Source organism: Rhinichthys klamathensis, unplaced genomic scaffold (assembly GCF_029890125.1).
Source record: "Rhinichthys klamathensis goyatoka isolate OS25496 unplaced genomic scaffold, OSU_Roscu_1.1 h1tg000210l_1, whole genome shotgun sequence".
In the NCBI taxonomy this organism is placed as follows: domain Eukaryota; kingdom Metazoa; phylum Chordata; class Actinopteri; order Cypriniformes; family Leuciscidae; genus Rhinichthys; species Rhinichthys klamathensis.
This window is the reverse complement of record NW_026606735.1, coordinates 1,231,647-1,257,791: the sequence shown is the minus strand read 5'-3', so window position 1 is coordinate 1,257,791 and position 26,145 is coordinate 1,231,647. Positions and strand designations below refer to the sequence as shown.

The 26,145-nt window shown below is 40.3% G+C and overlaps 1 protein-coding gene across 1 annotated transcript in view; it reads left to right on the top strand.

Moving 5' to 3' along the window:
- The window catches only part of fam222aa (family with sequence similarity 222 member Aa), a 60,434-nt gene that overhangs the window by 17,309 nt on the left and 16,980 nt on the right, over window positions 1-26,145 (top strand). The window contains exon 2 of the mRNA XM_056263849.1: window positions 17,147-17,304. Within this exon, the coding sequence (XP_056119824.1) occupies window positions 17,199-17,304 (106 nt within the window). The 5' untranslated portion in view covers window positions 17,147-17,198. The remainder of the gene's footprint in view (window positions 1-17,146; window positions 17,305-26,145) is intronic.

Below are 26,145 nucleotides of genomic sequence, written 5' to 3'. Positions count from 1 at the left end.
TTCGTTTAGCCAAACAATTTATCCGTCTAAATATTTGTGAAGTTTCCCAGCTTGCTGATAAAAAGAGCTGTTTGTTTTGATGATGCTCTGTCCGTCAGTAACCGTATCATCTCAGCCGGCAGTGTTTACTGTCCATTATGTCCGTGCAAACACAGCCACCGCTGATCTTGTGTGCTCTCCACACAACCTGTCTCCTACGAGTCTGGATCATAAAAGTGCATTCAAAGCTTTGAAATGCCTCCGCTCTCCCAAGCCCCTGACACTTGCGGCATAACTCAGCTGTGTGGAAGCATTTTGCCCCCACCCAATCCCCCCCGCCTACCCTTGTGGCTGCCCCGGCCCTGCTCCCCGTATTCAGGCGTCTCTCTTGACTTCTCCAGCCCTTTGTTTCCTCAGGGGATGGATGCAGAGAGTGGGGAGGGTGCGAGCTATTCGATCAATAGCCGCTCCATCTGTCGGGCCTGTGGCAGAGGCTCAGGGCGGAGGGTGGAATTCGGCACCGTCTGTGGGGTTTATGCAGGGGGCTTGTCACCGGATTCTGCCTGAATAGGGGCTCAAGGGCTGTGGCGCTGGGGTGGGGTGGGGTGGAGTGGGGCGGTGTCCCCCATCCATTCTTCATTTTTGTGCCGACTCCCTCCTCGTCTCGGCACAGTGATAGTGGCTGGCGTTTGTGGATATGTGTGTCTGTGTGTGTAGAGATGAGAGGCGTCTATTGTGTCATTTCACAGGCTCCCGGGAGACAGGGTCACCTTGTCTCTCGTACAAACGGTGCCCTCTCTGGATATTTTGGCTGTGTGTTTTATACGAGGGCCAGACACCCAGGCTCTGTGCACATCTATCTCTCATCTCAGCCCTTTTCAGATTCCCCCTATTGAGAGAGAGAAAGTCTGGAACAGGGCTTTCAAATGGGACATCTGAGATAGTTGCACAGTTGACATCATTCTTCCTGCGAGACACTGGAGAAGCTCTGGATCTGTCTGCGCAGCTGAAATCTCCATAAACTGGCCTTTTAGGACACTGAGGTCTGTATTTGTGTTTGGATTGTGGAAAAACTGTGCTGCCCATTTAAGACATAATACTTCTGTTTACATTAATCAAAATGGGCCCTATTTAGTTGTTTAACTGCACATTATTCTATGTTTGCTTTTCAAATTTCTCCTTTGAAACAACTTTTCTGGTCATATAAAGCCACAAGTAATATCATAGTGTAGGTGTCACTTTTCACAATCCAGTCAAAAATAAATAAAAGTCCCACCTTATATCATTTTATTCCTGCTGTTTATTCCATTCAATTCAGTAAGGTATTTTGAATGCCATTTCATGTACATTATGATCCTCAAAAGTTCGAGGTCAAGATTTTATTTATTTATTTGAAGAAATTAATATGTTTATTCAGCAAGGATGCATTAAATTGATCAAAAGTGACAGTAAAGACATTTATAATGTTCCAAAAGATATCTGTTTCATATGAATGCTGTTCTTTTGAAATTCTGTTGATCAAGGAATCCTGAAAAGAAATGTATTGCGGTTTCCACATAATATTTAGCGGCACAAATGTTTTCAACATTGATCATAAGATATATTTCTTGAGCACCAAATTAGCATATTAGAATGATTTCTGAAGGATCATGTGACACTGAAGACTGGAGTAATGATGCTGAAAATTCAGCTTTGCCATCACAGGAATAAATTACATTTTAAAAAATATATTAAAACAGTTAAACATTTTAAATTGTAATAATATTTCACAATATTACTGTTTTTACTGTATTTTTGGTCAAATAAATGCAGCCTTGCTGAGTATGAGAGACTTCTTTTTTTTAAGACCTGCATATTTCTGTGTGGTTATGTGATCCAAAACTTTGGCTGTTGTGACAGCTGCTTTGCCTTGATCAGTGTACTATGACGAGGACTGTGGTCCTTGGGGAGGCTCCTCTCTGCTGTTATTTAATGGCATTGGCTTCACATGGAGGATGGATACAGCGGCCCTAACCTCTCTGGCTCAGACTCTCTCATGGCCACTGATGCGTTTTTTTTTTTTTTTCAATGCTAAAAGACCCATGAAAACAAAGTGCTCAGCCTTTTTTTTCCCCATCAAGTTAGTATCAAATTGACATAAAATCCAAAATACGATGCCAAGCGCATGTCAGCAGGCTTATCTTTTGCTCTCTTATCTGCTTGGTCATTTCTTTGATCCCGAATAGCTCACAGTTTAGGCTGACCGTTCTCCAAGGCTGTTTGCTGCTGCAGCATCTTGTCACGTAAATCTCAATTAACTCCGGTTCAGCCGTCAGAGACCACACCGCTCCTAAACGAGCCCTTTATTGCCTCATATCTAATTGTGTGGCTCATTAAAGCCGCTAATCAAAGAGACTCACATATCCAGCAGCAAGGTTATGTCGTGCTGAACTCGGAGATGCTGAAATCTTTCAAATGAATAGCTTGACAGCAACTCTGTAGCACTCCAAACTTTTTTGTCCTTGTAGTGTCTTGAAGAAAAATGTTCCAAAGGGACTTTAACCTATCTCTGGCCCTATGCCCAACCAGGTTCACAGTCTCTGGTGAATCTCACAAAAATATACCCAGGTCTTATTATTATTATTATTATTTTTAAGTCTTTTAGTAAATGTGCTTTTTACTGTCCCTTTATGAATAATAGTAGTACAGACAGGCTTTTTATAATAATAGTATTGTTGTTGTCATTATTAGTACTACTACTATTATTATTATTAAAAATAGCATTTGTTTTTGCATAATGAAAATTTTAGTTTGTAGGACTTTTTATATAATAGTTCTTGTTTAGGTGTGGGGGCTTTTTTAGATTTTTTTTAATGCCGATTAATGACATTTTTCCCAATATGTTCTAATTACATATGTCCAGATTTTTGGCAATATCCATTATTCTCAACATTGATTCTTCATACAGTAGTTTTGTACTGTAATACAGTTAAACAAATTCTGTAATGGTGTTTTTTTTTTTCACTTGTGTTTTATCTCAGTCGTACAGATGACAAGGTTTTACCTGCAAAAATGTCCAGCACAGCCCTGCTATCTTTCTGGTGTTCCCAGAAGAGCCCTGGGTACCTCTGAGCCTCAGAGAGATTGGTGAAGAGAAGGTTGTGGTGGTCACAGAGGGGTTCGTTTGCTCTTAATGGAAGCACTCACTGGCTATCTCCTCAAGCCAGCCTGGAGCTAATTTGAGACAAGGCGGATGGATGTTTGCTGTCTCTATGTGCTCTTCCCACCTCGCATGCTTTTATCACACTGTTTTAGAAGCCCAGGTTTGGCAGGGAGGGAGAGAAAGAGAGTGGAAAGGGACATCTGCCTTTTGTGTCTCCCGGGTTCTTCTCCTCTACTCTCAATTAAGAAGATTTAAACAGACAGTGTTTGTCTTTGTCCACCCTAAAGAGGGAGGCTTAGCAGGTGTATGCGTCTGTGTGTCCAAATAGACACGGCTCAAAGGCTGTCTCCATCAGGCGGGGTTCGTTTGAGAGTATGGCGTCTTTCAGCGCGGGGGAGAAAACTGCAGTGACAGCACAATGAATAAATTGAAAAAGGCTTGTGTAGTAAATTGTCTATCGCTGGTGACAAACGATCTGATAGGAGCGTGCGGAGGCTGCAGACGCCGCCGTCCCAGCAGAGCTGTGAATAACTGGCCTATCTGCGTGCTGCTTAGCACACCGGCCTCGCTCACACGCTTAATAATTTATATGCTGTGAAATATTTCCCCCTGCGCAGATACGCCTGAGTGTTGGCAGGCGGTGGGGACAAGCTCTGGGAATGTCCCTTCAGTGCTAATTTGGGGGACGATGACATCCAGAGGTTTCTCCCTCTTTTTTCCTCTCTTTTTGTTGGGAAATGCCCTTGATAGAAGGTTCCTCGTTCCAATTCCAAAATTGCAATTTAGGAATTGGAATGAGGAATTTACTGAAATGAAATTCATGCAGGTAATGCAATCTTGGAAATGAAGTGTTCGAAATATTAAATATGATGCAATTATATATTATTTTTTGATGGACATCCAGTTTAAAATGTTGAGGATTTCCATCTTTTATCCGTGTAATAGCCTCCATATGCTATGCAAATTTCCAACTACTTTCCCCCTAGTAAATCTCGTCCATTTCCGTCACTACACACACACACACACTAGATAGATAACCCTAACCCATTAGAAGCCGCACATCCCATCATTGCGATTTGCATAGAGTAGAACTTTGTTCAACTTTGTCACATAGGCATTGTTTGCTGTTGCTCAAGTCACCCCAAAACGCCAAGTTTTATTGAAAACAAATGACTTCCGGTGGCTTTGTCACTGCAAATTGCTGTCAGTGTGAAATGAAAGCCCCTTCATGCTGTTAAGGACATGACGAAACGTCATGCTCCCAGGCTTTTATAATTTCTTAGGCTAAATTTCTCACTTGTCATCTAAATCTCCATTCAGACTGAAGGCTGTCAGAAGTCCAAAGTCCAGACTCTGTGGAGGTGTCCTTTCTTGACAAGAGGTCCCTCCAGCCCTGGGGACCAATTAAAAGGAAAATCTCTTTCTGTCGGGTCAGGGCGGTTTAATTGTCTGTTTGTCAGTTTGTATCTGTGAGATATACCAAGCACATACTTGAACTGTGTGTAGCCTTATACAGACTTCTGAGGGTTTTCATGTTGTTGTTTTTTTATGTCCTGCCCTGTTTTATTTTTATTAATAAACTCTGGTTTTTCTCCTGTTTGGACCCTGCAACCAATTATGCGGACTATAAAAAATTTAAGAGGGAAAGTCTTTTATAATTGAATCCTAAAGTAATAGATTCTGTTAAATATGCATGAGCTTGGCTTTATAGATGAAACTAGAATTAATGTCTATCAGAGACCCGACCAGGAAAGCACAGAGGAAGGGAAGGAGATGGAGACGGGATATCTTATCATTATTCTAATAGGGTATGATTGCCGCGGACAGAGGCAGACTGTCTATGGCTAGACGGGACGACCAGTTTAATCGTTGCAAGTATTGAGCACGTTTACTCAGGCTGGGCAAGCTGAGATGCTGAAAGCCGATCCAGTCGTCCACTGGTTCGATTGTCTCTTCTTCTTCTTTTTTTAGGAGGAAGGTTGTGTGGTTGAATGGGAGGAAGATATGTTTTGAGCTCTGGTTTGTTTTTGGCATGCTGTGTGACAGCTTAATGAGGAAGTTAAGGAGCGTGCATCGGAAGGTCAGGGACTGCCGATCAGAGAGGGAGTCGTATATCTCCACACAAAGTCTCCTCACCCGTATCCTGTACACTCAATCTGTCAATCTCTCGTCAGCTCCGCTTACCCCACCGACGGCACACATGCTGTGCTTGCCATACAAACAGATCCTTTCTTTTGGTCTATTTACGGTAAATTTAAAGGCGCAACCAAGGAAAAATGCTTTTCAAGGTCTTCAAAAGTGCTCGAGACACGTGTGAACCGCCCTTTTGCCCTGTTATTTCCTATGTAAACTGTAAACCGAGACGCTCTGTTGTGGGCTTGCACGGTGCAGTGAATGTAGCTAATTGCGCGTTGAGTTCTGGGCAGAGGAGAAGGTCAGTTGTCGGTCCTTAACTTCCACCCTGACAACACCATTAATCCCACAGGGAGTCAGACTCCTCTCTGCGCTGCCCGCAGAGCAAATGTTTCATCTCAAGGAAGTCTGTGAGGAGGAATAAAGGAGTTTATGAAATATTAGATTATTGGGCGGCTGAAGTTTTGCCTTGGAGGTGGAAGTGCTTTTTCTCATCCCTGATGTGCATGTGGCGTAAGGCCAAAATGAATGGATGGTTCCGAAGGCTGAATCATCTTTTTAACAGCTCAGCTGTTTCTCCTGAAACAGCAATGACATTAAAAGAACTGTAGTTGAAGTCTTTGCTTTTCTTTTGACAGTATACACTTTGCTTAGATACGCCAAGAAACCTGTCTGCAGTCAAAAGTCAGTGATTTAAATATGAACGCAAATATTTCATACCAAATTCTTCCAATAATTAGGTCTATTATCTAGATCAGGTGTTTTCAAACTTTTTGATGCCACGGACCACTAAACATTATCCAGTTGTAAGGTTCCTCCAGCTATAGGCTATATTTTCATTTAGAAAGACACATTTATACTGTGAAAAAAAAAAAATTATTCTATTTTTTGAACCCATTTTTTGTATTTTCAATTACAAAACTTATACTGAAATATTTTAATACATTTTTATACACACATTTTTTTAACCCATTACTTTGGGGGTTTTTTTATTAGAAGTTTAATACATAGTACAATTCTTTGAACCTTTTTGTGAAGTTTGAAAATCGCTAATCTAGGTTATGCTCTCCATGTTGATGTATGTTGTGTTTTAAGAGAAACTTCTGAGACAAAGAAATAGTTGAAAATCAATCTGTCATCATTTACTTAGCCATCTGTGGAATACAAAATGAGACGTTCTAAAGAATTGTTGGTTCCAAAAATGAAACAAAAGCTGCATAAAGTCAAGTGTGATCAAATCTAATTTGCGGTTCTGCATATTTAGACATGCCGCGTCTCAATACACGTGACAACCAGCGACATTTGCTATCATTCACATCAAACTTGCCGCAACAGTCCTTCCAAGTTTGAAATATGCGCATACGCAAATGGGATTTGTGAGCTCCTGGAGGGCATGATTTTCATTTTTGGATGAACTATTTCTTTGAATAAAACAACTGAGAACATTAAGTCTCCTGAGCTTTGAAAGAGCAACCTCTGAGCAATATTTTTTTCCCTCTGGGTATCTGTGTGTTTGAAGTGGGGATCCGGCAAGCAGAGAAGCTAAAATGTGACACCCGGGATTAAAGGAGGGCAGTAGGGCCTACAGGCGTGATTTTGGGATATCTAACCCCTTTAATACACCGTGCCATATCCCGAAACCACATTTAACCACCGATCCAATCCCTTCCCTCGTTTTCAGCAGAAATGCATATTAATAGATTAGCGAGACTAGGGGTTTGTGGATAAGCTCTGCAGTTAAAACGGAGGTCGAGCTTTAGTCTCCCACTGGCCTATTTTATTTAATTTTTTAAGTCAATGGTCACATCCTCTTTCGCAGTGTAATTTAATCGTAGACTCTGTGGCTCTGGGCAGAGATTTCTCTGCTCACCGAGCTACAGATCACTCCGCTGGGTGAAGACAATTACCAGCCTGCTTTTTCATGCTAATGCAATCTCTAACTAGATCTCTTCTCAAAAATGTGGAGGAGAGAAAGCGAGAGATAGGAAGAAGGAAGGTTTTTTTTTTTTTTTAGATTAACATTTAATTATGAACAGTTCCCCGTCAGCGAAGCGGAGGGGTCAGGAGAGGAGGGCAACACACAGAGGAAAAGGGCAGGCAGTAATTTAAGATGCTGAACTCTGCTTAGGGATGTGTGTGTGTGTGTGTGTGTGTGTGTTTGCCCCACGCCAGAGAGAAAGAGAGAGAGGTCAGAGGGCACGTCTCATCATAAGCAGGGTTTTGCATGACTGCACCTATTCTCGAATGCCTGCATGAGGGGTTTCAGGCCTGGTGTTTGTTTTGTGCTAGGATTTTATGACATGGTCCTCAGGATAAACAGTGTTCTTGGCCTCATCGGATCATAAACTCAGTCTCGGATGAATCTCCCAAGCCTCACTTGACCTTATGATTGTCATGCTGTCTAGAGCGTTTTTCAAAACTAGCCGAGAAGACTTAACGAAACCCTCTTTGAGAATATGACAGACACATGTGGAAGTCACTGGTTGTGCGATTTACACAAGCGTAGAGTTGGCGTGTGTTTGGAAGTGTGACATTTTGCTTTTTTTTTTTATAAAAAATTTCTAAGACTGTTTTTTAACATTACATGTTTATTTTTCATTTATGCTTTAAATTATTTTTTTTTATTTTTTTTATTTTTTCTGAATCCCTTTACTGTCATACTGTTGTATATTTTTAATACTACAAATTTTTTTTGTCTATACTACACCGAAATATTTTTTTTATTTTAATACAATGTTTCTATTTTAGTGTATTTTTAAATTATATTTTTTATAATAACCTAAGTGAACTCCCAAGCATCCACTAGTGATTCAGTTTAAAAAGTGCTGGCGATTACACAAGCATGTCAGGTAGAGTTGGCGTGTGTTTGGAAGCGATCTGCTTTGTATGTCATTTTGCAAAGCAGCTTTGTCAGCCGACTGCAGCCGCCCAAATGTCTCCGCAGCGATGAACTGGGATACCTTTCTTTGAAGGCTCCTGTTTGCATGTACACATATCTGAGACTTATCAAAAAATGTCCATTCCACACGCATTTCCTTCTTTAGTGGCCACCTTCATATAGATACACACGCGCATGTGAATTACACACACCTCACCTTCACTACCTCATGTCCCTCGGAAGGGGAATGATAAAGCGGGTCTTTATCAGGACAGCTGTGTGATATGGAAGGTGCCGGATATTTCCTGCCACAAGGGCCAGGCAGGGCCGTTATTCACACACTCTCTCTCTCTCTCTGTCTCTCTCTCTCTCTCTCTCTCTCTCTCTCTCTGATTATTGGACAGAAAACTGATAATCTTAGAGGAAAAGATGTCTGATAAAGCTATGTGTACATCCCTGCACATAAATATATGTTTAGCCTATGTTTTGAAGGTTAAGTGGTAGTGGGTTTTATTGTGGCTGGGCCACATGACTGAATGACATTGTGTTTTGGCAAAAGAGTGAGTGGAATATATATATATACATTTATATACGTTTTTATCTTTATCGCTCACATCAGTCTGTTGTTGCTTTATCATTTATAGTTTTGTTAAGGTAAGAATAAAAAGTCCTATTAGCCAACTGTATACTTATTTGTGCTTGCAAAATGTATTTTTCCCAGTAATTGATTGCTCCTCGCTCAGTGGTAATGGAAATTGAGGTCAGCAGGCCTGCTGGTGCATTCTGGGATACTGTAGTGTGTCCTCAGAGAACACTGATACTGTACATAGATGTGTAAACTTTTTGACTTCAATTATTTTCTATTGATTTGAACTATTGATGGTACATTACATTTTTATTTATCATAACGGAGCATCCGTATTATTTAATTATTTGTCTTTTTCGCCCTCATTCAAATGACAACGGCTCGTCTTACAGACTTCAGCCCCTCGGGCTGTTGTTTAAACAGCACAAACAATGAACAAAATACAGCAAGAGAAGACGCTTGAATATTCACACTAACAAATGAATGCCTACAGGGGGTGGGGGTGTTGTGCATAGAATAGGCCATTGTTTCCATTTTGTGTTAATCCTAAACAGTGTTCTTGTGTTGTGTGACAAACAGTGTGATGGCCAGCGCTGTGCTTTTTTTTATTTTATTTTAGTTTAGTTGTTCTTTTCTGTTGATTGTAGCAGTTTAACGTTCAACCAACAGCTCCGATGCGTCTTTATTTAGATGTGGGACCTTTACACTTGGGCTGTGCAATCTTTCTTTTACAATTCATTGTATTTAAATGCTTTGTAAAGAGAGAATAAGTCCTGCGCTCATTGCTGTAGCTTGCAAATCTTTATATATAATATACATTTATTTATTTATTCCAGTATTAAATATTAAATTGTCCATGCTCACTATTATGTTGCTACTACTATTGCCTTTTTGCCTAGATGTTAGATGTAAACGTTTTATGAAATCATTGGGCTACTTTTATTAAAAGTTTAAGTTTAAGATGGAAAAGGTAATCTCGCAGTGAATATCCATTTTTTCATACTGTACGTTATATTCATGTGATGCCTAAATTCACTTGTAGCATTTAAAATGTGTGATTTTAGTTTTTCTTTATCTTTAATTGATTTAGACAAAGTGGAAATGTAATATCGGTCATTTATCAATTATGTGGCCATTACATGAAAATAATGACCTATATATCTGTATATTATCTGTCATTTTCAGACAGAAGGTAATATCAGTGCATCCCATTTATTTAAACCGCAAAGGCATTGGTTTGTCATTGGCAACTTTGAATGCTCGAAATTTAGTTTGGCATCAAACTACGAAAAAAGTCTAACATTGTATGATGCGACGACAGGTTTATTGATTGTCACCCTATTGCACTATTGATGGATAAGCTACTTTGAAATGACATCTTATTGTGTTATTTTGAATGCATGTATTTTGTGAATGCATCAGCACTGCTTTAGACAGGAAGTTCTTCCATGTGACCTCACATGCACACACACACACACATTCATTCAGCGTCTCGTCTCAGCGGTCAATTAGCTGGTGCTTCAGCCACCGACGTGACAGCGTTAATGTGAGCTACTGTAGCGTGATTCAAGATAACAGGCGTGTGGTTTCACGTGCTGTGACAGAGATAGACTTCATCGCATTATCATCCGGCTCCCATTTGCAGGCCGCGTGGAGGGCTAAAAAAAGCAAGAATTTACCGCTGCAATATGTTTATTCTCATTCTTCGAGCTGCAAAATAATCCATCTTCCATCTGCCTATGCTTGCAACAATGGCTGACCTGTGTTTAACCCTGGAATGGGGGCGGACTCTTTAGCAGATGTGGATATTGTGTGCAAATATTGTTAGCTATTGAGTGAGACTGTATGTATAGTGGAAAAACATGCATGTTTTGTTTGTTTGTTTGTCGTCAGCAGGACTGTTTGCGCTCTATGGGTTTTACGTCCTCTCCTGCATTCATGTGTTGTTAGGAAGCGCCGGGTCTCCTATGCGTGCGTGTCTTGTTAACAGTCATCGGATTTATGTCCCTTTGTGCATGCCCGTCCGCAGATGTCCCCTCTGAAGGATTGTTTGTTTGTGAGTGTTTTGCATTCTCGTTTGTCCTTGTCCTGTTGCATTATTTGTGTGTGTGTGTGTGACTTTATGAGTTATTCTGATTGTTTCTAATGTCGCCTGCTCAGCGTGTTCAGCAGCATGTCTGTGGGGTTTTTATATAGTAGTCAGTGTTTGAGTGTCTAAGATTGTGTGTGTGCTCTGTAGTAAAGTTAAGGGGTCGGGGACTCTGTCTGTCCCTCTAATGGGCTCTTTCATTGCTTTCCATTCAGCGGTGCGGTGTGTGTGAGGGATTATGGGGGACTGTAGTGGCTGCTTGTTAAAGCTGAAGAAAAGGGTCTGGGTGTGTCGATTGGATTAACTTGTTTGGGCTTATTAAGAGGGGAGACGCACAGGCCTTTTAAAAGCACTGCATGGGGCTCTCTGTCTCATACACACAGACATTCTCTCACACACACACACACACACACACACACACACACACACACACACACACACACACACACACACACACACACACACCGAGCTGGCAGGTCACCATTCAATTAGGAAGAGAATCCCCCCTCCTATCCGTCCCCTCAGCGCTCAGATATCGCAGACAAACGCAAACGCTCCTTCCTCTCTCCCTCCTTAACATCAATAAACATAGAATCCCTACAGGCCGAGTCTATATTGGTCATAATGGAGGATTTTATAGACCGGAAATCAACTTTTACCCAACATGCTTTTTGTCTTAGGTTCTTTTATCCTCACTAACACCTTTTCGTTTCACCTTCCCCTCACTTTCCATCCTATCGATCTTTTCGGCCGTCCCACAGAAGTGCACTTCAGAGAATTCAGGGGGCTCAGGCCAGCGCGAGGTTAATTCGCCCTGCAGAGATCTCGGCATGCATCAGACAAACTAAGTGCGCGTCTACCTGAAACTGTATATTGTTACAGATACAAAAGCACTTTCATTACAGAGACTGATTTATGCACAGACTACTTTGACTTAAGCTACATGTCTCAGTTGGAGTGTTTTCATTCTAAACAGTTGTAAGTGTAATTTGTCTGTCCACATTAAAAGCAAAAAAAATGCTGCGTAGCATTACTCAGTCGCAGCCAGAACATTATAGACTTATAATGCAGTTAATATAATGCAGTTACATCAAATTGGATATCAGCCCTAATAAACTGGCAACTAGTGCAGTGTGAATCATCAAATTTTTTATATACATGTAATACATAAACATTTTGACGGTTCACATGCGCTAGTTGCCAGTTTATAGGATATTTTTTATATGCTCATTTATTATTAGATTTAGATGACCTTTGCCATCATCTAACGCTCAAAGTTTTAAACCTAATTTTCTGGTAAAAAAAACAACAAAACAATGGTAATTTAACTCTTTCCTCACCATTGATGGAATTTTCCGTCATTTATGAGACGACGCTTCCCGCTATTGATGGAAATTTCTGGCTTTGTTTTGTTTTTTTCTCACTTTTATACAGTAGGGGGCACTGTTACTCATATTCTGAAAGATTACTCAATCGCCTAATCAAAACACAGGCGAAGAAGCAGAAACAAGCGATATCATAGAACATCAACATTAGACGGCATATAAATCAAAACTGCCTAAGGTCGACCCAGGACGAGCTATAGGACTGTGCAAGCTTTGGGGGTGGCTGGCAACTTTTCTCAAAAACGCTGGCTGGGAAAGAGTAAATAACTAGTAAATCTCAAAATTAAACAAGTGAGTTTAGTTTTTAGGGTTAAAATTTTAACTTCACACACAATAGTGTTGAATTTTAATATTTATGGGTTTAACATTTAAAGGTGACCTATAATTCAAAATTGAATTTACCTTGGTATAGTCAAATAACAAGAGTTCAGTGCATGGACATGACATAGAGTGAATCTCAAACTGGACTGTTTTCGCGTTCTCATTTAATTCACGTTTATGAAAAACACCCCTGAAAAACGGTCGGTTCTCCACACAATACCGACTGTGACGCAATAGTCGGGATCATTAATATGTACGCCTCCAAATATTTGCATAATGCCAGCCCTCAATGCCAGGCGGAACTGCGGAGCCGAAGCATGGCAGTTGCTCAGTGTGGATGTACACATGAACACAAAAGTATTTTTTAGTTCCTTCATCTGAGCCTCTGAAGAAACAATGGGTTAATTTTATTTTCTCTGGAAATTTTCAAACATTTCACCGACTGTTTCCTCAACTTGGGCCAATACAGAGCTGGCCTCGGATCGAGCTACCAAGCAACACTTTCTGATGTGTAATTGTTCAAGTTCAGACAGGTAATCTTTCTCTCAAAATCGTTCAATACTGTTTATGCATCAGTAAGTCAAGCCAGTGACTAAAATATCAGCTTCACATCGTTTCTTTTAGTAGGATGAAAATAATCGTATTTAAATTGTGAACAAATTATATACAGAAAGCGATCAAAGAATAATCTTTCCACACAGCGCGAGTTTATCTGGACACTTGCCAAACTCGTTATGAAATCAATGACGCACGTTACTGCACAACGAAGCTCTTACTGTATTTACATCATCGTGTTTGCATTGGTGAAAGCAGAGAGAGTGCAGAAACTGCTTTGCAATGATAAGATCTTCATTCTCGCGATCAACACACTCATCTGCTCAATGCTCATCACGGCAACATTTTATGTGATGGGAATAGATCTAAATACTTTAAAAACATCTCACGATTCGTTAATCTCGATAGCTGTTATAGTAAAAACGTATAATACCTGTAGTAAAAGTATTCGGGAGAGAGTTTCACATGTAATGCGTACTAGCTATTTCAAATGCAAGCATGTCAGCCAATCACAGCAGTGGCCGCGGTTACACTGAATCCCACAGCAGACACGCCCCTTCAAACAGAGTGTTCAAATCAGAGGCTAAAAGCAGGCTAGGAAAAATGCCATTTATTTCTAAATTATGATTATTTTTTAATCTAAAAAACATACTAACATTATAAGGGTAACCCAGGAAACATTATAAAATAATAAAAAAAAACATTCTAGGGCACCTTTAACATTTAAAATAATTATCTGTATCTGTCAGAATTTAAATATATGTGCATCCCTACATAATGCTAAATAAAATATATTTTTTAAAGCTTTTAAATTTTTATTGTGTGAATCTTATTGCACTGAAACCTTCTGCTCTTTGTTAGGAGGTCTAAAGGCTCTGAAAACACAGGACGTTAGAGGGACATCTATGAATTCGGTGTGGCTGTAGGGCTTAAAATGAAAATCATTTGCTAAATAACAACAAACCAAATCCATGCTGTCTTGGTTTTAGCTATACAAGCATGCCTTGTTTCTTAATCTTGTAGTGGTGCAAGAGTTCAATCATATCTCCTAGAAAATGTCTCACTATTTTCAGGTTTGTTCCCAATGACAGCTTATAAACCCTCTAGTTTTATGAAAAAACAGTGATAAGAGAATTTGCAAATTTGTGATGTGGCTCGTATCTCAGGAAGCAGACACACAAGTGCAACTGCAGAAATCTTCCAGCGTTCGCTGTTCATCGTGTTGAGCTGGTACTGCTTTTGACTGAAGGAAGACAATGATGAGTCTATGGTGGTGGGGATTTTATTGGTGTTGCAGCTGATTTACTCAAATACATCGATAAGCATATGTTAGCTGACATAACTACACAATTTCAAAGTGCATGCGTGTTTACTATAAATGAATATTGACAGACATACAGGCAGACCTGAGTTGCTTGTCGATCTCATTCTCATTCTCTGCTCAGTTCCTCCTCATCTGCTCGCATTCACATGCAGATTTTCGGAAACAGTCTCAGGAAGGGCTAATCCATTTCCCCGCTGTGACAGAAAGCCATTGAGGAGACAGAAAGCGAGAGAGAGAGAGATGTTTACCGATGAGCCTGGATCTTTAAATAACACAGATTTCACATGTCAATAAAATAGAGCGATTCAGCACACTCTTGGATTGCATGTTTTCGGTTGTTGTTCACAGTTTGAGGATTTGTTCCCTCAAAGTCTGACTGACAAGATGGGTGGTAAAGGGTTGTCAGGCGTTCTTACTAAGCTTCAATATGTTTCTGCATCAGTTTAATCATGTTGCCATCTAAAGAGCTGTAATTTACACAGTTGCCCTCTGGCATGGCTTGATTTAGCCAAGGAGGACATGTTCCTAGATCTTTTGTTGGTGCTGGAACAAAATACCTATAAATTATAGCCCTAGTTGTACCCCTGACCCTAACCAATCACAGGGATAATAGATTAAGAACGTTGTTCAAGCCCCTAACCCCAGCCATAAGCCTAATCCTAAAACCTGATTGGTCAACAGGAATGCTGTTCCAAACTAGGATATTGATCCAGCCAGGAACATGTCGTACCTACTTAGGCAAACCATGTTAAGCGTTTCACCAGGGTTATTATGGCTTTGAATATTTATATTTTATAAGAAGTTTTTATTTCCATTTTATTGGTCTTTATATATATATATATTTTTAACTTTAGTGTTTTTTAGTCTTCAATCAATCACTGTTAAGTTTTAATTTATTTAATTGGTTTGTAGTGTTCTAGTTTTAGTTTGTCGATTTCTGCAATTATTATTGCTATAGAAGTATTTACTTGTTTAATGTAGGTGGGTTGTAAAGGTTTCAAGAATTATAATATATCAAATCAAAAACTGAATCTAAAATTAATTTGTGGCCATTTTTATTGTATTCATTTATGAAGAGTAATGAGAATTTTTGTGTAGTTTAAATTTTACCAGTGTTCTTTTTTTTCAGTTAAAAAATGTTTTCATTTAGTTTTTGTATAGGTCACTTGACATTAACACAACACGATTTATTAATTCTTGATTTTTTTTTTTTATGTGCCTCACAGTTAGGTGTTTTGGAACAAACACAATTATATGAGCCGTGATATTCCATATCATAAACAGAGGAGAAAATTAACCTCAATGTCTGTCTGTATTAAGTTCAGGAGGTCATTGTTCTTTATTGACTGCCAGTCGTTAAGCATTTTCAATGTTCGATATGCTTGCACATTTGTGCTGAAATCAAAGTCCTGTAACTTCTAGGTAGCCTTGTGGTTAGGTCTGTGCTTGTGCCAAAAGGTTGAAGGTTTGAACCCTTCATTGTGCCCTTGAGCAAGGCACTTCACTTCAAGTTACTCCAGCAGGATTGTTCCTGTAACTTACTATTACACTTTCTTTGCTAGTCTGGTTGTCGGCTGGTGGGCGGCAGTGCTGCCTGAAACTTAGTCAGATGGTCCTATTACGCATTCTCCAACAGAACTGCTGTTTCCTGTGTCGGTTGTCTGGCAGCGCGCCCCGTTTTCTCTTCTTCCTCTGGAGCGAAAGAGCTGAAGATGGAGGGAGGCAGAGTAGGAATGCATCCAGAGATTTATGGCCCGGGGGGAGATTGATTACGCCCATCACTGGCCCTGATGTGCGCTTGGCATTTGCCCCCCCACCCATCTCATCAGCATGTTACACATACACCCACACACAATATGGACATTTACACTCCAAGCAGAAAATCCAGGAAATCGCCTCGATCTTTTTGGACAAAATACCGTCTCAGTCACCATCTGATCTGCAGACAGACTATTTTCTCTCTCTCTCTCCCGACATCCCCATCATTTAAAAACAAAACAAAAAAAAAACACATAGAAAGTGTTTTCAGCAGCAGGTCAGTGCAGGGTTTTGTTCCTACCGTGTGTGTTGTGAGCAGTGATGGGTGCTTTATTCCTCTTGTGACTGAGGGAAGTGATAGGCTGCTGATGGATGGGTGCTGTGGGATGGCCAGGAAGGACGGTGCTGCTAGATTCCCATGTGATGCAGCAGGTGTGTGTTTGTAATTCAGCCCACAGAGCCGAGAGACAGCTGGAGCAGCATTAAACCTCCACCTCACACACTTCTGTCTGTGTGTCCTCCTCCTGTGTATCACAGGTGTGAGTTAAAGAACTAAATTAAAAATGCATACGCTGTAAGTTGTAGCCATGGCCTAGTGGTTGCAAGTACGAATCTGGCTCGCTGCATCTCCTGATACGTGTCCGGTTTTTATTTATTATATTATATTACTCTACTTTTTTATACTTTACAAATATAAATATTTATTTTATTAATACTTTTAATATTTACACTTTTATATTATTTGTTCTTTTGAAATATATGCATATTTGTAATATTTACACTTGTATTTTCTACTTAAAAAATATATTAATATTTTTTATTTAAGAAAAATATTATGACTTTCATTTACAATAAATGTGGCCTGAAGCATGTCCTCTGGTTCCCAGATGACTTTTTATAATACTGTTTGTTTCCATTTAAATGAGTGTAATTCCTTTATGTCTTGCTTAATCTTCTCACTACATTATTAAGCATTTGAACAATTTTATTTTACAGGTCGGCCTCGGCAAACCAGTGTCTGTAGAATCGTACCTGCGTTTGCGCAGTCATGCTGGCCTGTCTGCAGAGGAGGCAGAACCCTGCACCCCAGCACGCCACGGCCGTCTGCAGCAGCAGCAAGAGTCTTGAGCCAACGCAACACATCCACCGCAAATGTGAGCAGCCTGTGTTTCAGAGTTTACATTTCTGTTTTTTTTGTTTTGTTTTTTAGATTACATTTATCATAAATGGCAAATACAAAACGGGTTTGGCTTCCTGGTTGCTGGCACAGTATATTAGATTTACTTCCTTATGATGAGACCGAACACTCAGATTGAATAATTAAATGTGACTGTGTATTTAGGCACTGACGACAGTGAGGATGAGTTAAATGAACTTTGACGATAGACTTTTCTTTCACACTCTTCTATTAAGAGAGCTTTTTTTATGTCGGTATGATGAAGCACATTCATGAGCCCTGAAATCACATCACATTCATTTCATGCACCAAGAAGTTTCACTCTGCTCACAGTGGTATTGTTTAGACATGAATAGTTAACATCTTGTTTTTCGCAACCTTGATTCGAGTCCTATTGGCTTTGGTCCTTGTACTTCTCTTCAGAAGAGTCTCTTCTCTTTTAGCATTTTATACTCCATTCTACTGTAGTGGTATTTTGATGCCAAGGATCCCCAAATATGATGATCCACTTGCAGGGCAAGTTACATATATACTGTGTGAGAAAAATATGTGTCATTTAGAGTATTATAAAAACAAACAGATTGAATAATTGGCTTTTATATTATCATTGGACTAAGCAAATTGTTAAAACATAATCTGAAAAGTATATATTTTTCTAACTGTTAAATACTATTGCTCTTTTTAGGATAAAAAAGAGCAGTGGCTGGGCGGCAGTGGCTCAGTGGTTCATGTGGGTTGTCTACAAACCGGAAGGTTGGTGGTTCAATCCTCGGTTCCACCTGACCAAGTGTCGAGGTGTCCATGAGCAAGACACCTAACCCCAGCTGCTCCCGACGAGCTGGATGGCGCCTTGCATGGCTGCCGTCGCCCGTCGGTGTATGAATGAGTGAGTGAATGGGTGAATGTGAGGCAAATTGTAAAGCGCTTTGGTGGCCATTGGGTCTGTGAAAGCGCTATATAAATGCAGTCCATTTACCATAAAATAATAACAATAAATGTACATTTTTTTTTACCAATTCATTTTATTATACATTTTTACCAGTCTTTAAAAACTAAATTGTAATATTGTCAAATGGGTTGTAAAAAAAAAAAAAGTGAAATAAATAAATATCTTAACTGCATACATTAACGTTGACAGCCCTAAAAAGAAACCTGTGCTGAGCCTGAGAACATAAATATTTTTCTATTTTTGGAGCTGTGGTGTGCCAACTTTTCTCTTCCTTTTTGTGGTTGAGCACCCTCATTGAGCTTTTTGCCCTTTGGATGTGCGCACTTTGTGTTGAATCTTTGTGGAACAAAAAAAAAAAAGCATAAATTCTCAAATGTTTTGCAGGCATCATAGCAGACCATCAGGCCCTAGTTCAAAAACCCCTACTCTACTGAACTAATCAACTCTAACTCTACCCTACTACATTATACTCCACATAACCTCTACTTCTCCATGTGCTGCTCTGTGAGGAATGTCTGGGATTATATGAAACATTTGTAGTGTTTTGTCTTTGATGTTCAATAGCCATTGGATCAACAAGAATTTAAAGACTTTACTGCGGAGGTTCCCTGCCATGGCTTCAAGGCTTGTTACTCAACCCTGGCCTTCAGGTTAGCTAAACATTTGCAGTGGTGGATGTCCTTACAGACCTACCCGTATGCAAATATACACATGCTGAAACAAATCTCATTTTCCATAAGTCGGTTTCACACATATGCATGAGTAACCCGTGTTGAACAGGTCCTCTGGTTACTTCACTGTACAATTGTGTATATTAGTATGTGTATCTCCATGTTTGTTCAAGGTTCAGACCAACAAATCTCATTCTGGCAAGCTCCGAGATTAAAGAAAGTAAAGCACAGCCTACTGGTTTTTTTTTTTTTTTTTTTTGACAGAAGATCCCAGGGCTCTGCTTAAAGCTTCAGATTAGACTTAAACTGAGGGGGCACTTGCTGTAATGAGAAGGAGAGAAGAAAGGAAAGAATAGAGAGGAAGAGGGGGTTGTCCTTCTTTTAGAACGTTCCATATGCCTTCAGTTCTGATTTGTTGGCATGGCAGTATTCCATATGCACAAGCTGATTACTGTGAGGACAGGCAGATGAGCAGAGGAACATGCAACTTTCAACCACTATCCCTTAGGTTCAGCTCTAAGCTCAGAGCAGCTTAAAGGTAATAGGATGGCATTGTCCTCCTGCTGCTCACTGATCAGCGTAGCATCGTTCTGCTTTCTCCTTCTTGGCAAACAGGAAAAGATTAAAAGGACAGCTTTTTTGGGAAAGCATTTCTTCGTGTTTTAAGAAGTGTGTATGTCTTGTGAGAGAGCGAAGTTTGAGAACAAGAAGTGAAAGAGCTTCACTGGTATAATTGAATGAGTGGTCGGAGCTGATAGCCTCGTGGGCAGCACTCTGACATGTAGCGTGGTTGCACTTCGGATTTGTGGTTCGAATCCCGTCTCAGGTACCTTTCCGGATCCAGCCCCCCCCCCCTTCTCCCACTTCACATCCTCTCAGTTCTCTACCATCCTATCTCAATAAAGGCAAAAAAATGGATGGATGGAGCATATGGATGGATGGATAGATGAAGCATATGGATTGATGGGCAGATGGAGGGATGAAGAAGCGGGTAATGAATGAATGAGCAGGTGATGGATGGATGGATGGATGAATGAATGAGCGGATGATGGATGGATGGATGAATAAATTAATGAGCCGATGATGGATGGATGGATGAATGAATTAGCAGAAGGAAGGATGAATGAATGAATGAATGAATGAATGAATGAGCAAAGGGATGGATGGATGGATTGATGAATGAGCAGATGGACAAATGGGTAGACGGATGGCAGGATGAATGAGTAGACTGACAAATGGATGAACTGATGAATAAGAAGTTTTAAAGATCAATGATTTTGCATGGAAAAGAAAGGGAAAAAAGCATGTTTGGGAGAAAAAGAAAAGAAGAATAAGAGGGCAGAAGAGATGGAGACCGCCATGCTTGATTTAAATTGATTCCCTCCCTCCAATTTCAGCAGGATTTAGCCACTTCCTTTCTAGACTTCTTATTGAGAAGCAGTCAGTGGGGGTCTGAGGCTGAAATCAATGGGAAAGAACAGTTTCTCTGTCTCACACACACACAGGCACTCTTCCTGGCATCAGTTTGCTTTTAAATTGAGAGATTGCTGCAGTAAAGCACAAGCTCATAACAATACGTAAAACACATGGACCACACCGTCTGGTCTGGGGCTGCGGGCAGGTGTCATCAGGCTTTGGACGGAGACACATTCTGGGCTGATGTCTGAAAGATCATGAGGTGGTTCTTCTCAGATCCAGCATGAGAGAGAGGATTTGAAAGGGCATTCAAATAACTATAAAGTAAAAGCCCCCCTCTGCATGCAGATGCCGAGCGCCTGCACAGTTCATTGATGCAACTCCCATTAAAAATGCCTCATACTCTCAATAAAAAAAGGACTTAACTGGCTCCAGCATCAGCTGCAAGCGCTCAGATCGGCCCGCCAGACAATCAATTTCCCCAGAGTGCATGGAGCTTAGCGGGCGAGAGAGAGAGGTGGGAGATAGGAAAGGTTGTTTTCATTATCACACCTCTTTCCCTGTCTGAGCAGAAAAAGAGCTTGAAAAAAAAAAAATGAGAGAGAAAGCTGGGCGAGTTGCAAAGTGGAAGGTAGCGAGAGACCGAGAAAGAGTGAGCGAGCAACATGCTTTTTAAGAAGCCCGTTGACCGCCTGCCCTTAAAAATATCGTATTAGATTAGCTTCAGTGAAGGAGACCTTTTGAGTTTTCCCCCTTCTAGCCAAGAAATGAAAAAGAAACGGCAGGCATTAGTTAAATTATAAATCACAGCCGCTCGCTTTCAGCATGCCTAAATTCTCAGAGTATGTGGCGGCACTCTCGCGCGTCAGGGCTTGTCATTCCTAATTAAATCTCCCTGTTTGGGTGACATTTGTAGCTGTCGTCCAGCCCCCCGCCAGTGTCTGTCTGCCAGTAGCTTAGATGGAGACATGAAAGTCTGAGCGGAGGGCACATCCCCCTTCATCACGGAGCGCCCTGGGGACGAGAGCACCGGGGCCGGACACATCACACACACTCCGACACTGACCTCTGCAATGCATTCTTGGGGATTTTCTGCCTTCCTTCCTTTCATAGCTCGTTCTTTCACACTTTCTTTCCCTCACTCTTTCTTTCAACTCTTTTACTTTCCTTTGTTTTTCATTCATTCACTCTCTTTCTTTCTTTTACTGTTACGTTATTTTTCTCGTCCAATATTTCTCTTTCACTTTTTATCTCAGTCTTTCTTTTTCTTACGCTTTCTCTTTCTATCCCTTGCCCTTTTCTTTGTTTTTCATTTTTCTCTCTCACTCTTTCCTTCATTCTCTTTCAGTCATGCACTTTTGTTTTCTCTTTTGCTCCATTCCTTTTGTTCACTCTTGTTTGCTTTTTTCCTTTGCCGTTTCATTGTTTTACCTGCTCATTTTCACTCTCCCAGCAAGCAATAGCCATCATTTCAGCGTCTAGGTTAACTATAGACCCGATATTGCCCGGCTATGAGTAACCCACTTCTAGCCAAAATAACCTTGAATGTCGTTTTTGCCAAAATAAATTGCGAGATGGTATGATATGTAAGCAAAGTAAACAGTGATTACAAGGTGTTTGGCTTCATTTCTTCACTCAATTCATTTGTTATCTAATTGATGACTAGTCTATTATCGGGCTATGGTTGAGACTTCTGTCCAATTTTCACTGACAGCCCAAATTTTAGCCTAGACGTCTGGGCTGTGTTTGGACGGCTAGACGTCTTTTAAACGCAAAACTTCTTGCTGGGCTGTTTCACTCATTTTTATTTTTTTGCACTCTTCCTATCTTGCTTTTTCATTTCTTTTTTCCTTCCTTCCCTCTGCAGTTTAATTTTCTCCATAGTGTTATGTGTGGATGCTTATGCTGCACGTGATCTGTTACACACGCTCACCTGTGTAAGGTGTCTGTGAGAGATTCAGGTCCAATCACAACATTCTGCCCTGAGCCACAGCAGGCTTTGGCAGCCAATCAGATGCACATATGGCACTGTGACATCATTTGCAGGGTCACAACATCCAATCCGGTAGAGAGAGATTATCACCTCCGAAGGCCTGATGGGAAAGATTTGAACCATATGAGAAGCAGAAGTCCGCATCATACTGACAAGACATCAGAATTGGACTGAGCCTTCAGTTTTCACATTAATGGCTAAAGGCTTGTGGAAGGGTTATGAGATGTTGATCTCTGCCAGAATGTATTTGGTTTCAGAAGTGCAATGTTCCTCCAGTCCAGCAGGGTTCACCGTACAAGAAACAAATCACATTTACCGCAAGGTGTTTAAACCTGCTTACAAGGGCTCATAATATGACCACTTTAGCTTTAGTTTCAACTCTGCCCTTTTCACCTTTTTGCATCTTAGTCAATTGACAGCTGCTCTCTACCCTGCTTCCTCCATCATTTTTTTCTTTCAGGCCCTCTGTCTCCTGGGATTTGTATTTATCCTGAGTGAACTTTTCCTCTGTTTCATGATTCTGAGGTGTGTAAGAGATGTTTATTTCAGTTGGTGCCCTTTTAGAGCTTATATTACCCAGGATGCTCAATTAGCATTTATATTAACATCAATAACTGACTAGGCAGTGGCAATCAAAGGTTTTTCAGTGCTGTTTGTATTCTTTGCCTCTCAGGGTTACGATTGGCTGATCGCCCTGCCAGCAACCTGCAGACACACCCAGAGGCTCCTTTCCGGGCACTGCTGGGGACCCACTAGCCGTTCCACTCATTTGGTGCCCATCCTGGGGCTTTGGGTGTCATTGGCACAGAGGGCAGAGCAGGGTGGAGAAGGGGGCCTGGGATGCTAGCGGCTGTTGCCATGGATTTGGCAAGCGAGCTGCCCTTTAAGCTGGCGCGTGGGCCTCCCAGGTGTATGTACGGGTTGGAAAGAGGGAGGGAGGGCAGGAGAAGGGGAGGAAGAGGTGGAGGGGGTCCAAGATTTCTAGAGCAGTTGAGGAAATGAGATCACACTCGGAAACTGACCTTCTGTTGGGGGCCAGGAGACAGGTTAGAAGATGCAGAACATGAACGCACACACACACTAAGTGTGTATCTATCTATCTATCTATCTATCTATCTATCTATCTATCTATCTATCTATCTATCTATCTATCTATCTATCTATCTATCTATCTATCTATCTATCTATCTATCTATCTATCTATCTATCTATCTATCTATCTATCTATCTATCTATCTATCTATCTGCCTGTCTGTCTGTCTTTTCTATACATATTTCTGTCTAATCTCTGTTTCTTTCTGTCCATCAATCTAACCGTTTCTCTTTCTTTTATAAATAGAGAATAAAAAAGATATTTATCTTTCTGTCTCCCTGCCTGTCTGTCCATCTATGAAAAGCAGCCATGTAATGTGTTTTGAAAGAGGAGATTAGTGAAGAAAGACGAACAGATCATATTCACATGGTTTGTGTGAGAGAGAGAGACAGTACATGACGTGCTAAACTAACATTGCTGCTCCTTTGGGACCTTTAACATCAATTAGAATAGCCTGCCTGACACACTCGCTCTCCTCTGGGTAAAGAGTGTATGTGCACTAACAGTCTCTCTCGCAAATTAGTATCACAAGCATTAATATGAAAGACTCGGTGTGCTTGATTGGGTTTCTTGTTTCCTGTCCTTACACGTCTCTGTGGTCTAATATTCTCAGACACATTGTCAAAAAGCAAACAAAGACGTGTTTAGATATAAATAAACAAGAGTGAAAATAGATGATGAAAATAGATCTTGTTTGTAGCGTGCCAATGAGATCCCTTTAGTGATTTGGCCGTCTTGTGAAATTTTTACTGATTTGTGGCTTAATGGTCAATGGCTTAGTGTGGTTTTACACTTGTGTGTGTATATGGTGTTTAATATTCATTGTAAAGCTGTGGAGACCTTGTTTCCTAAATGACAGAGCAGAAGGGTTGAGACTTGCTCCAGGCTAGCTGCAGGCAGCCCTCTTTTTCTATTTACCTGCAGACTCGCACTGTGAGATCTCCCTCGGCCTGTCAGGACACACACACATACTGTACACCCTTAGTTCTTTCTATCTGTTCCTTTGAGATCTTATTCGTCTTTCTAATCTCAATTGAATTCTCCGATTCGTCTCTCTACCACACATTGCGCATTTGTGCGTGTATCTTAGAAAGTGTGTGTATGATTGTTTCTGAAAGTTTTCCTGATACGAATCTTGCAGTTGAAAAGAGGTCATCTTATCAGAGACAAGCGAAAATGAACCTTTTTTTTTCTTCTTCATTTCCTCGCTCGCATTATAAGTTATCTCTTCATTATCTTTAGCTCCATCAAGCAGCTTGTGATGTTCTCCAAGATTGTATTTGACGGAGGAGCGTTTGTTCCTGTCCTGCTCCTCAGTTCTTTCAGTTCTTTTTAATTGTCACCCAGAGAACATTTTTATCACCACACGATGAGAAAAGGAATATTTTAGGTTAAATACCAGTAAAGCTCTATCAACATCATCTGTGTGTACACCAATTGCTCCATAGACTTCCACTTTAAGTGTATTACATCACTTTTTTTTTCTTTCTTTTTTTACAAAACTAAGAACAAAATGTCAACAAAAAAAATCTGAAATTATACCTACCACAAATGCAATGAATAGGGCTTAAGTTATATTTAAGGTGGATGTTACTTTTAAAAAAAAAATCCCCTCCCTACTGTTGAATATTTTGTACGCCACTTGCCGTTACAACTCTCCTTTCGCTCTCGTTCTCCCAGGAAGATCTTCAGATAGAGCAGTGGCCTGTCCTCACTGTCGACTTTGTGACCCCAGAAATTCTAATGCACATGAGGGATTTATTCAAGTCAGACGAGTCTGATGTTTAAAAGTGAAATGGACCGCTTCATGTTTTGTTTTTTCGTGGGTGGCTAACAGTAGACCTCAGCATAGAGAAACTCCTACAAAACAGCATTTGAAGAGACTGAGAGGAGTAGGGCGTGATGTGTGTTGGCGGGAAGGATAAGAACCAAGGACATTAGAGATAAGGGAGGAGGACTATGAGATAAGACAAATTCCTTGTATATCAAAATTATTTTTTAAGGCAGGTGTCGACAAAAAAATATGAGGATGAAACATGTTAACACAAATACCAGCAAAACAAATGGTATCAAGAATTAGTCGATCAGTAATGACTTTTAATTTTTCAGTGGCCTTGGTTTCGAAAGTATTTTCTTCCTTTCAGAAATTTGAATCTGAATGATTTAAAATATTAAAACATTTCCTTTAAAGCAAAAAAGTATTTGAAAATCTGAAATACTTGGTACCGTTTCAAAGCTCTTTGCAGACAAAATTATGGGCACCGAATGAACTATTCATCTCATGATAACAATCAGGAATGAACTATTCATCCCATGATAACAATCGAATCTGAAACTGTATAAAATATCAAAATTAACTATTTGTTATGAGTCATTGCTTATAAAGCCACTGGCAATGCTTTATGGGAACTATATTGCTGCAATTCCAGTTTGCATGGTAACTACGACTTCTCTGTTTGTTTTTTGGGAAGATTCTTTGTTGGACCTTTTTGATCTCTAAATGATCCTATGGGAAGATGCATCCAATAAATCAGGCCCTAAAAGTTGTGCGTTCATATTTTGAGTTTATTTTGCAATGAGATGATAAAAAAAGAAAAGAAAAGTAGAAACACTTTTCGGACTGTAGAGTCTTTCTACAAGTTCTTTTGAATTAGAATTTCTTTGGTTTTGACAAACACTAGAACGTCACAAAAGTG